At 42.1% G+C, this 13804-nt stretch overlaps 1 protein-coding gene across 1 annotated transcript in view; it reads right to left on the reverse strand.

The window, feature by feature from the left end:
* Nucleotides 1–12669, reverse strand: part of LOC106586220 (serine/threonine-protein kinase tousled-like 1-B) — a 29379-nt gene extending 16710 nt beyond the window's left edge. Inside the window, exon 1 of the mRNA XM_014173257.2 lies at nt 12363–12669. Within this exon, the coding sequence (XP_014028732.1) occupies nt 12363–12471 (109 nt within the window). The 5' untranslated portion in view covers nt 12472–12669. The remainder of the gene's footprint in view (nt 1–12362) is intronic.
* Between the last annotated feature and the right edge of the window lie 1135 nt (nt 12670–13804).

Raw genomic sequence — 13804 nt, forward strand, 5'->3', positions numbered from 1 at the left:
ATTTGAGCAAAACCTTGCTAATAAAAGACAAACTAGCAAACAGTAATATGCACAAACAAATAGTGTAATTATAGAACGCTTGTGGAAAGCAGCATATCACCAACATTGTTGCATCCATCGGCCCATGCAGAGTGAACGGCAAGAAAGTGCTTGGTCCAACAACTGCTCTCTCCTTGAGTGACGGGGGCAGGGCTTGGTGTGGTTAGTGGCATGCAGCAGCAGGGAGAGAGATGAGTCAAATATAAAACGGAGTAAACTATCAAAACGGAATTTACGCACCAGAGTTGCGTATCACATAGACCCCTTTCTGTGTTTACAAACGAGGGAGATGTGTGCAAGTTGGTGGCAGAACACCAGTTCTTATTGAACGCCAGCAACAACAAATACATCTGTGAGTGGCGTCAGTGTGTTGTGTACAGGAAAAGGGTCTATTTAACAAACCAAACATTGAAACACTTATAGAAGATAAAGTAAAAACTCAAACCGGTCTGTACATCAACACCGGTATACAGTAAAATATGGCATACCACCCAGCCCTATTCAGGTTACACCCTTTCAGTTAATGACTCAATATTCTGGACAAAAATGGATGAAAGTAACTAAGGCTGGGAATGTCAATACAATCATCTGTGGATCTATTGGGGCGGTATGCAAATTGAAGTGGGTCTAGAGTGTAAGGTAAAGTGGAGGTGATAATCCTTAACTAGCGTCTCAAAGCACTTCATGATGACAGAAGTGAGTGCGATGGGGCGACAGTCATTTAGTTCAGTTACCTTTGCTTTCATGGGTAAAGGAACAATGGTGGACATCTTGAAGCAAGTAGGGACAGCAGACTGGGATAGGGAGAGATTGAATGTTCGTAAACACTCCAGCCAGCTGGTCTGTGCATGCTCTGAGAACACAGCTAGTGATGACGTCTGGGCCGGCAGCCTTTCGAGGGTTAACACGATTAAAACGTCTTCATGATATCGGCCACGGAGAATGAAAGCCCACAGTCCTCTGGAGCAGGCCGTGTTATCCTCTAAGCAGGCGAAGGTGTTTAAGCTTGTCCGGGAGCAAGACTGTTCGCGACATGGCTGGTTTTCGCTTTGTAATCTGACTGTCTGGAGTCCCTGCCACATACATCTCATGTCTGAGGCGGTAAATTGCAACTCCACTTTGTCTCTGTAATGACATTTTGCCTGTGATTGTATACGAAGGGCATAACTGCACTGTTTGTATTCGACCATATTCCCAGTCACCTTGCCGTGGTTAAATGCGGTGGTTTGCACTTTCAGTTTTGCGCAAATGCTGCCATCTATCCAGTTTTTGGTTTGGGTAGGTTTTAATAGACAGTGGGAACAACCCACCCTACACACTTCCTGATGAACTCAGTCATTGTGCACGTCAATGTTATTCTCGAAGGCAACCCGGAACATATCCCAGTCTGCATGATCAAATCTTTAAACAATCCAATTGGTCAGACCAGTATAGCATAGACCTTAGCACAGGTAATTCCTGTTTGAGTTTCTGCTTATAGGAAGGGAGGAGCAGAATGGAGCAATGATCTGATTTGCCAAAGGGAGGGCGTTGTAGCCATCCTGGAAGGGAGAGTAACAAATTTGTTTTTGAAGTGCAAGTACTACAGGCAATGTCTTGATAGAACTTTGGGAGCGTTTTCCTCAAATTTGCTTTGTTAAAGCCCCGAGCTCCAATAAATTGCAGTCTCAGGATGTGTGGTTTTCAGTTTACACAAAGTCCAGTGTAGTTCCTTGAGGGCTGTGGTGGTATTGGCTTGAGGGGGAATATACACGGCTGTGACTATAACATAAGAGAATTGTCTTGAGAGGTAATACGGTCGTCACTTGATTGTGAGGTATTCTAGGTCGGTTAAACAAAAGGACGTGAGGTCCCTGTACGTTATCACAATCACACCATGAGTGGTTAATCATTAAACATACACCTCCGCCTCTTTTTCCCGGAGAGTTCTTTATTCCTGTCTGTTCGATGTACTGAGAACCCAGCTGGCTGTATGGACGGGCACAGTATATAAGGAGAGTCATGATTCCGTAAACCAGTATTTTACAGTCCCCAGATAGACATCGGGGAGCCGAGCTCGTCTACTTTACTGTCCAGGGACTGAACATTAGCAAGTAATACACACTCTGAGGCGCTGGATGAAGTCCACTCCAAATACCCCTTCCCGCCGGCAGCGTCTTGGAACAGCCTCTGGGATAAGTTTGATTACCAGTTGTGCATTTGGTTTGCTAATTTAGTAGCTACTTAGTCATCTAGCAGAGTGGTTTGCTTCATCCAAAATCAAGCATTTGCTTGGTAACAGCAGAATACCCTGCTGGATCAAGAGTAGTGATGCACCGAGATTACATTTTTGGCAGACACTTTCCTTGCCCCCAAAAAAAAAAAAAAGCTATGCCGATAGTAAAACTTTTTGCGGCCTTAAGCATTCTAGTACAGTTAAATAGTTAACACATGGACACAGCGGACACAGCGGTCTAAGGCACTGCATCTCAGTGCAAGAGGCGCCACTACAGTCCCTGGTTCGAATCCAGGCTCTATCACACCAAACATCCACAGCATGACAGTATACCCAGAGAATTATTTCAGAACAGGGCAGAATGCGTCAGGAAACAGTGCTTCGACAGTGGAAAAGTCAGCTAGCAAGGCACTGATGTCATTTTATAAAAGGTGATGATAAGCAGAAATAAGGGAGTACTATCTCATTGTAGTTAGATGTGAATTTCTCTTTCAAACAATCCCCTGGCCTTGTACACAGCTAACGTTATCCAAAGCAAGCAACCCTATCAGTAGCTAGCTAAGTAACAGTACAGTTGAAAAATGATCAGGCCTACTGTACATCTTACTGTAGAAATGATTGTTGAAAACAAGTCTAGGTTGGAACCATTGCTGTTAAAATACAAGTCATCATTTTTATTCTGAACTGGAATAAACTGATTGAAGCAAGATACATTTTGAAGCAAACACACTCATACAGTTCTGGGTTGCTCATCTACAGCAGGAAGCATTCTCCTGCCTAACTGAGAAAGCAGTAGATGTTCTGGTCCTGTTTGGCACCAAATACCTGTGTCAGTCAGGGTTCTCAACTCTGGATTACTTAAACAAGTACAGAAACAGTCTCAATGCTGAGCATGACCTCAGTGTTATACTGTCAGAAACTGAGCCCAAAATAGACCTGCTTGTTGAAACACCTCTAATTAGGACTGTGTGTGTTTTAACGGTCTACATCTGTGTGATTGTTTAAAAAACAAATTGAAATGAACCTTTAACTAGGCAAATCAGTTAAGAACAAATCATTATTTACAATGACGGCTTACCCCGGCCAAACCTGGACGACGCTGGGATAATTCTGCACAGCCCTATTAAACTTCAAAACACGGCCGCAGGTGATACAGCCCGGATCAGTTTATTCCAGTTCAGAATAATAAAAAAAAATAGACTATTTTAACAGCAGCAGCTCCAACCTTGGCTTTCTTTCTACAATAATTTATACAGTAAGATGTACAGTAGGCCTGATCATTTCTCATCTGTACTGTTACTTGGTGCAACACTATCAAAAAGCCTGCGTGTCTGTTCTGTTATCAGTTTGTTCCAGTTCAGAATGAAAATTATTCATTTCATTTTAAACAGCAACAGTTCCAACCTAGACAGATATGTAAGAGTTTTTAAAATGGGGGAAATAAACGTGACTAGCTATTTATATGGCCATTTCATTGTTATTTGTTTTTGTCTATATTGCATTTGTTTTAGGCATAAGGGCAATGAAATGTACCAATATTTACATATAGTTGCATATGTTCCTAAACTTGGGTCCCAGGAAAAACACAGAATTTATCATTTGGGTCCCAAGCTAAAAAAGTTTAAGAACCCCTGATCTAAAGTCACTCTGTTGCTACCGCCTGTAAAAACTCAGTCCAGTTCAAAGTGAATGATGGCTGGCCCTTGTGGCAAATGGCTTATTTGCATTAAGGCCTACTGTAGCTCTGGTTGGCTACGGCACACCGGTCTGTAGACTCCCATCCTGGATGAGGCCGATGTTTAGGTTTTATTTACTCCATTGTCTATTAGTTGTCCAAACGCACAGCCTGCTTTGCCACTATATTGCTATAGAATTTTCACATTTACAGAATGTTTGGGAATGACAGTATGAAAACGACCAAATAAGTACTCGCTTGTCAGAAAATGTAAAAGGGTTGTCATTCTTCCTGGGGGTTTAAAGGGGTCCTAAAACTACAAATCAAACAACTAAATTATGTTCTTAGTAACAGCTTAGACTTAAGGATTAACTGCAAGATAACAAATCGGGATTGACTAGGAATCCTGAAGACCTTCAGAATACACTTGAAGATTAGTCCTGAGGAATACCCCAACCATAAAAAAGGTTGCAGAGAATCTGTTAAAAGGCATTATCAAAGAGCTATCCACTTAGAACTAAATGATGTGATAAAGCAAAACTAATGAGGATTGTTCCCTTGTCAATTTCAAAATGTCTGGTTACTTCATGTCTGAACAGAGAAAGGGAGATGTAATGTCCTAAATTTATACTCAGATAACATTTTATAAACACAAAAATACCTTAATCCCAGTACGTGGCTGACCACATTCTGCATGGTGAGTGTTCAAGGCAAACCAAACATAACACTAGGTGCTCTATATCAAGACACTTGTGTAATATAGAAGTATGTGGACTCCCCTTCAAATTCGTGGATTAGGCTACTTCAGCCACACCCGTTGCGGACAGGTGTATAAAAATCAAGCACACAGCCATACAATCTCCATAGACAAACATTGGCAGTAGAATGGCATTACTGAAAAGCTCAGTGACTTTCAACGTAGCACAGTCATTGGATGCCACCTTTCCAACAAGTTAGTTCGTCAAATGTATGCCCTGCTAGAGCTGCCCCGGTCAACTGTAAGTGCTGTTATTGTGAAGTCGAAACTTCTAGGAGCAACAACGGCTCATTCGCAAAGTGATAAGCCACAAGCTCACAGAACGAAACCACCTAGAAGTCATCTTCCCTCAGTTGCAACACTCACTACAGAGTTCCAAACTGCCTCTGGAAGCAACGTCAGCACAATAACTCTTTGTAGGGAGCTTCATGAAATGGGTTTCCATGGTCGAGCAGCCGCACACAAGCCTAAGATCACCATGCGCAATGCCAAGCGTTGGCTGGAGAGGTAAAGCTCGCCGTCATTGGACTATGGAGCAGTGGAAACACGTTCTCTGGAGTGATGAACCACGCTTCACCATCTGGCAGGCCAACGGACAAATCTGGGTTTGGCGGATGCCAGGAGAATGCTACCTGCCCCGATGCATAGCGCCAACTGTAAAGTTTGGTGGAGAAGGAATAATGGTCTGAGGCTGTTTTTCCATGGTTCAGGCTAGGCCCCTTAATCTTAAAGCTACAGCATACAATGACATTATAGACGATGTGCGTCCTACTTTGTGGCAACAGTTTGGGGAAGGCCCTTCAGCATGACAATGACCCTGTGTACAAAGCGAGGTCCATACAGAAATGGTTTGAGATAGTCATGGATGACCTTGACTGGCCTGCACAGATCCCTGACCTCAGCACCCATCGAACACCTTTGGGATGAATTGGAACCACGACTGTGAGCCAGGCCTAATTGCCCAACATCAATGCCCGACCTCACTAATGCTCTTGTGGCTGAATGGAAGCAAGTCCCCGCAGCAATGTTCCATCATCTAGTGGAAAGCCTTCCCAGAAGAGTGGAGACTTATAGCAGCAAAATGTAGGGACCAACACCACATTACTGCCCATGATTTTGGAACGAGACGGTCGACAAGCAGCTGTCCACATACCCCTGGGTCATGTAGTGTACGAGTTTCGATAATAGCCTATGCTAGATCTTTATCATTTCACATGTAAACAAGGATTTCAACGAGTAGGCTACATCCTAGACAGAGAATAGGATTGGACTGTCTCCCTCAAGCCTAAAGGCCACTGGGAGACAGCTGACATGGCCTTGCTCTAACAACCGCTCCATTTTGTATCAACAAAGGGCTATGAGGTCTCTTAACACCTGTTCAGTCAGTGCATCAAGTCTGCTGCAACACTTCCTCTGTCAGAACTAATGCCAGAGAGACACTGATTATTTACATATCTTACCAAATGCAATGTCGGTCAAAAGTGAATCTACATCTCAGGTACTGCCATAAATCTTCTAAATTCTGCTCAACTATCCAGTAAAGTTAAAGACAGGGTGGAGGAAACGCCTAAATAAAAGCCAAAGATGTACAGTGAAGGGAAAAAGTATTTGATCCCCTGCTGATTTTGTACGTTTGCCCACTGACAAAGAAATGATCAGTCTATAATTTTAATGGTAGGTTTATTTGAACAGTGAGAGACAGAATAACAACAAAAAAATACAGAAAAACACGTTAAAAATATTATAAAATTATTTGCATTTTAAAGAAGGAAATAAGTATTTGACCCCTCTGCAAAACGTGACTTAGTACTTGGTGGCAAAACCCTTGTTGGCAATCACAGAGGTCAGACGTTTCTTGTAGTTGGCCACCAGGTTTGCACACATCTTAGGAGGGATTTTGTCCCACTCCTCTTTGCAGATCTTCTCCAAGTCATTAAGGTTTCGAGGCTGACGTTTGGCAACTCGAACCTTCAGCTCCCTCCACAGATATTCTATGGGATTAAGGTTTGGAGACTGGCTAGGCCACCTCAGGACCTTAATGTGCTTCTTCTTGAGCCACTCCTTTGTTGCCTTGGCCGTGTGTTTTGGGTCATTGTCATGCTGGAATACCCATCCACGACCCATTTCAATGCCCTGGCTGAGGGAAGGAGGTTCTCACCCAAGATTTGACGGTACATGGCCCCGTCCATCGTCCCTTTGATGTGGTGAAGTTGTCCTGTCCCCTTAGCAGAAAAACACCGCCACCGCCAAAGCATAATGTTTTCACCTCCATGTTTGACGGTGGGAATGGGGTTCTTGGGGTCCTAGGCAGCATTCCTCCTCCTCCAAACACGGCGAGTTGAGTTGATGCCAAAGAGCTCCATTTTGGTCTCATCTGACTACAACACTTTCACCCAGTTGTCCTCTGAATCATTCAGATGTTCATTGGGAAACTTCAGACGGGCATGTATATGTGCTTTCTTGAGCAGGGGGACCTTGCGGGCGCTGCAGGGTTTCAGTCCTTCACGGCGTAGTGCGTTACCAATTGTTTTCTTGGTGACTATGGTCCCAGCTGCCTTGATCACTGACAAGATCCTCCCGTGTAGTTCTGGGCTGATTCCTCACCGTTCTCATGATCATTGCAACTCCCTCAGCCCCAGGCCGAGAGATATTGACAGTTCTTTTGTGTTTCTTCCATTTGTGAATAATCGCACCAAATGTTGTCACCTTCTCACCAAGCTGCTTGGCGATGGTCTTGTAGCCCATTCCAGCCTTGTGTAGGTCGACAATCTTGTCCCTGACATCCTTGGAGAGCTCTTTGGTCTTGGCCATGGTGGAGAGTTTAGAATGTGATTGATTGCTTCTGTGGACAGGTGTCTTTTATCCAGGTAACAAGCTGAGATTAGGAGCACTCCCTTTAAGAGTGTGCTCCTAATCTCAGCTCGTTACCTGTATAAAAGACACCTCGGAGCCAGAAATCTTTCTGATTGAGATGGGGTCAAATACTTATTTCCCTCATTATAATGCAAATCAATTTATAACATTTTTGACATGTGTTTTTCTGAATTTTTTGTTGTTGTTATTCTTCTGTCTCTCACTGTTCAAATAAACCTACCATTAAAATTAGACTGATAATTTCTTTGTCAGTGGGCAAACGTACAAAATCAGCAGGGGATCAAATACTTTTTTCCCCTCACTGTATATCCTTTACAGACATCAGGTTTCCTCAAGCAGTCAGTGTGTCCAGTACAAGCCCCTTTACTCTCGTCAGTACAGTTCATGGTGGTTTCCCACCAGCTTGTGGTTTACAGCACCCACAGACAAGATGACACAGTTCCTCCACCTTGTCTAATATGAGCCTGGAGAACAATGCAGGCCTGTCTCCAAGACAATTCCCACAAGTGTAGTAGGCCCAAGGGACCTGGGCCTGGCTGTTTCACTTGGCTTTAACAGAGAGCACCAACGCATCAGAGCTGGAACAGAGAAAAAACATGTACATCAAATTCTTCTCTGGCAGTTCTCTTAAAATCAAACACCCTTACATCAACCTATTAACTAAACTACAAAATAGGTTGTTCTGAAAAAATGTATGCGAGAGCTAGACTGTCTAAAATTAGGCCAGATAATGGTTCCCCTACATTGATCGCTCATTAGTGCTACTGTTTTTAAAGTGCTGCCACCAGTGACATGGCAATTGTAATTTGTTCCCTGTACTGGCTTCACATCAAAATCCAAAAGAACCATCTGGCTACCCATCGTTCCAATCCACTTTCCTCACCTACAATTTCAAATTCCCCTGAGAAGCAGAACACTCCTGTTCATCTTACAAAAATGTCCACTGCAAGAAAAATATTTCATTGCCAGGTCATAGCCTACTTGTAATATACGTGCTACCATTCTATGTCAACTACCCTGTAATCTATTAGAGAGTTTGCTTTTCATCTGCAGTCTGTGGATGCTGCAACACCAGATGCAGGCAGTCTCTCTCAAGTGAAATACACAAAAGAAAGAAAAAGACAACACCCTGGGGACAAAGGATCAGATACCACAGCAGGTTCCAAGACACCCAAGATGGATGCCCCTTAAGCTCATTTGTGGAGTAGAGGTGAAATAAATGTGGTGCACTTGGGCTCTAGGGAATCAATGTACAAACCCAGGACAGTGCAGTGCAACAATGCATCTCCTTTTGGAAAGATGCATTTGATTTAATATAATTGTATGTAACAACTGCCCAAGTGGAACAAGGTATTTTCTATTCTTCACCAATACTGTAATAAGCAGCAGTTATGCACGACAATAACATTTTATAGTTAATAAAAAGTTGAAAAGTTGAAAGAATGTGACAAAATGAAACACCAGCCATAATTTACAATATAGCCTAACTAAAACAAGCGAGGTTAAGGTGATGGAGTGTGGTAACGTTATGGCTTGCCAGTAGATATTTCAGTGCAACATGAAGTAACTTGAGAAATGTCATGTAACAAGGATGACGTAACAGTAAATAATACTCAACTTAAATGCCAAATATCATCATCTACTTCAGATAGCCTAATGATTTTAGGGTTGAAATGAAGCACACAGACGGGTGCTAGAGAAACACCCCTCAAACTGTTCTGAACCAACTCGTAACCTGGAAAAGCTTAATCCACAAGATCTAGGTTGTCATGGCACTTTCATTTCCTTATGATAGTCTGAAGAACCAGGCTACTAGACACGGCTCTCACTTTACAGCAGCATCTCAGTGCATGCTCTCATACGCGTCACCATTAACTTGGTAGTGAACACACCACACAAAAACTATGGTCCTCTTAAAATAAAAGCATAATCTTGCGTTGAGCGCACTTGATCTACAAGCGTTTTCATATTTAAAAAAGCCAGGAAAGCGTGGAGTGTTAGCCCTCTCTCTTTGGCAAGGAGGGATGATTTCCTAAACATTCTGCATAAATATGTAGCCAATACATTCCAAGCAACCAAATTCAAGCCCCTGCGCAAGCCAGTGGTTGAACCCTTAGAATGCTGTGGATGTCATTTGAGCTCCATGCTGTGCAACATAGTGTCCACCTGTTGACAACAGACATTTGGACAGTCATTCAAAAATCCCTTTGGCATAAGGCTAGGCCTATAGCTTAGATTCAGATCAAAATAAATGGCACAATTTGTACCCAGTTTGTATAAATCCACCAGAAAATGTATTCTGGGTTACAATACTTTGACAACTCAACTATTGGCTAACTAGAGGATGCAGTTCATCTACTCATATTTCAACACTGAATGTTTTCCCATGCATGTAGGTCTTAATGTCTAAATTAGGTAGTGAACAGAGTAAGTTTAGTACACAGACAATTGTACTATTTTGATACAGCTCAGTCTACTTTCTTCACATCTGTGGCCTTCTATACTAAAAGGGGTACTGTGCTCAGTATTGTTTGGGTTACAAACTAAAAATATAGCCATCTACGGAACGTGACCAACTAGCACAATGTCTAGAAATCAGTTAATCACTGCTGACAGAACATTTGCTCTAAATACATTACATGACCAAAGGTATGTGGACACCTGGTCGTCAAACATGTCATTACAAAATTCTAGGCATTAATATGGAGTTGGTCCCCCCTTTGCTGCTACAACAGCCTCCACTCTTCTGGAAGGCTTTCCACTAGATGTTGGAACATTGCTGCGGGAACTTGCTTCCATTCAGCCATGAGCATTAGTGAGGTCGGGCACTGATGTTGGGCAATTAGGTCACGCTTGCAGTCGGCGTTCCAATTCATCCCAAAGGTGTTTGATGGGGTTGAGGTCAGGGCTCTGCAGTCCAGTCCTTCCACACTGATCTCGACAAACCATTTCTGTATGTACCTCGCTTTGTGCACGGGGGCATTGTCATGCTGAAACAGGAAAAGGCCTTCCCCAAACTGTTGCCACAAAGTTGGAAGCACAGAATCGTCTAGAATGTCATAGCGTAGCCCTAACCATGAAAAACAGCCCCAGACCATTATTCCTCCTCCACCAAACTTTACAGTTGGCACAATGGATTGAGGCAGTTAGCGTTCTCCTGGCATCCGCCAAACCCAGATTCGTCCGTTGGCTGCCAGATGGTGAAGCATGCTTCATCACTCCAGAGAACAAGTCTCCAGTCTAGTTGCAGGGGGGGGGGGGGTTGTTTGAATTTAGAAAACACTCAGTTAAAATTAAATAATTTTGCTCCATGAAGGTATCCAGCATGTACACCGCCATCTTGTCCATTTCATATCTTCTCTCAATGAGACAGGTGGGTGTCCACCCCAAAGTGCTGCAAATCATGGCACTCACCTGTCTCGATCAATGAGAGAAGTTTTGAAAATAGACATGATTGTGAAATACACATTGGCACGCCAATCTCCTTTCCACATCATTTAACACCTGATTTACTTAACAAAATGCACATCAATAGGTAGTCCAGGTAAGTCATGACATGGCACAAGGGGGGCTTTCTTTGTTCTCTATTGCTCCTCAAGCAAAGGGGAGGCCGATGACATAACGTCCCATAAAACCAACTCCATGAATGCCCTATTCCTTGAAGTTTGCAGTCGTGCCTAAAAAAACATATTTTTTTACCCTTTCGTGTGTGTACTTTCCGGGATTTATCCTTGGGATATCGCTTTTCAACAGGAAATGTTCAAAAACGCACTGGAGGGTGTCTTTAAGGCCGTCAAATGATCCGTGCTAGGCCAAACAGTACCTAACATGTAATGGCTAATGAGCATCACATTAGCCCGCTACATCGCCTCAACATCTAGACTTGTGTCGGAAGTAATACACTGCCCAATTACAAACTATTGCCACCGTCCTGTTCACGCAAGCCATTGAAAATACATGGTGTGCCCTCATTAGCATAGTAATAGTTGGATACCTAATTTAGTCAATGAGTGCAATACAATTATGATTACAACCCCCAGTTTCTTAATCTGATATGGTCAATTGTACATCGGGTTTCCACAGCACAGTGTACGTAGCTGGTTACTGCAATAAAAAGGTGTCATCCCGACTTCATGTCAAAGGAAAGGAGGGTCGCCAGACATGCATTAGCTAGCTATCGATATATATATTTGTATAGAATTTCATACAGTCCACAAAATTCCGTTTAGATCTGGCAATACTGAATCCATAGGTCATCCATGTCATCACTCGACCCTGATTTAAATCTGACATATTAGCTTGCTGTCTTGCAAATACAACATTCAACAACCGATAATAGCTAGCTAGCTAGCTAACGCTGTCAACGTAGCTAGCCGGTGGAGACAGCTAGCTAGCAGTATGTAGTTATTAAACTACCTAGCTATATTAGCTAGCTACCTTTGCTGGATAGCAAATTCTCTAGTGTTGATAACTTGGGCTACTACAGTACTGTAGTCAGTTAGCCAACTACTCCACTTCAGCATGGAAACATCTACAATCTTCACTTATATTACCAACAAAGAACTGTAACAGTAGTTTAGGTACTGTGGCTAACGTTCCTCATGTTATTTCTCATGGACATTTGCAGACACCACCAGCAAACACTCGTCTGTTAGTGGCTAGCTAGCAGGCTGCTGTACACCATGGCTTCGGTGTTACTCAGTTGCAATTCATTTCAAGATGATTCTTAACACCTACCACAAAACGACACACAAAACATCTAACTAGCAAATACTTTTGTTTCAATAATATTATTTTTTTACCTCCCTTGGCCTTCACCACTGCCGTGATATGTTGCTGAGAAAGGGACGTGGAGATCTGGGACCAAGATGGCGTCCCCTCCAAACTTCCACTGTTACTTTGGACACTCATCAAGCTACTTTTTGAAACGACAAAGCAAACAAACACCGCTGTCAGTGGCAGTGAAATCTTGTGATTTTTTTAAACCTGACAATATTTAGACATAAGTCCAGCTGCCATCGGTAACCTCACAAAATGTTGGAATTTAACATTTTTGGACACAACCCATCTTAAGACCTCTGCGGTGGATCTTTAAGTTCCCTTTGTAAAATGAATTTAATAAGCTACCTTACATCAAACGTCACGCATCGTGTGCAAACATTATCGCGAGGTTCATGATCCTAGGCAAAAATGTCACTAGTGAAAAAGCCATCCAAATTGTGTGGAATAGAATATAGTAATTTATATACTGTATTATCAGTGTACATTTCATTTAGAAATTGATACAGCAGTACATAGACATGCACACACATGATAAAATATGTAATACAAACATAGCCGTGGGAAGTAGGGGGGCTGCAGCACCCCCTGATAAATCTTGAAGCAAAGAATATATATATATATTAGCATTTTTTTCTTCTTCACAAAACTAGTGCACTAGTTTACTAGTCCTGTATTAGCGGACTGATATATAACCATCTATAACAGGAATCATCTACTAGATTCAGCAATTTTTTCTTGAGCAGATGGTCAGGGGGCTGCAACATAATTACAAATAATTTGTAGACTGCAAATTGACCGCAATCATTTTGTTATATTTTTTATCTAAACTTTATTTAACTAGGCTATAAGCCCTAACATATATAATATTTAAATCACTTGGAGCTGATTTGCTGGTGTTTTTACAGTCTTTTATGTCCAACATAAAAATAAAAATAAAAAACTTGGGGGCCAAATAAAATCCCCCACAGTCCGAATTTGAGTATCTGTTATAAAAATATAAATGAGGTCCCAAGCACTTTTAGCACTATGAAATACCTAAAAGTATTTTTTCTTACCTAGAGTTAGAAAATAAGCAAACATAAAAGCACACAATAATAGCTACTGAATCATTTTTATTCAATACCACACAATATTTTACAAAAAATCTTTAATACTAAATAAAGAAAACATTTAATGGAAAAAAAATCTATTTGGTAAGTACGTTTCTTTGGTGAAAGAGTTGCATCCCACTGGGCACAAACTGGTTGAATCAACGTTGTTGAAATTTAATTTGTCAACGTATTGTGACGTGGAATCTACATGGAAAATACATTGGATTTTGACCGAAAAGAGCTTCTGGATATCAGGACAGCGATTACTCACCTCGTACTGGACGGAGATTTTTTCTTTAACGAGTCGGACGCAAAGGATTTACTTCAGACACCCGACAAGGCCCAAATCCCCATCATTCATATGAGAAAGA

This window comes from Salmo salar, chromosome ssa25 (assembly GCF_905237065.1).
Source record: "Salmo salar chromosome ssa25, Ssal_v3.1, whole genome shotgun sequence".
NCBI lineage: Eukaryota > Metazoa > Chordata > Actinopteri > Salmoniformes > Salmonidae > Salmo > Salmo salar.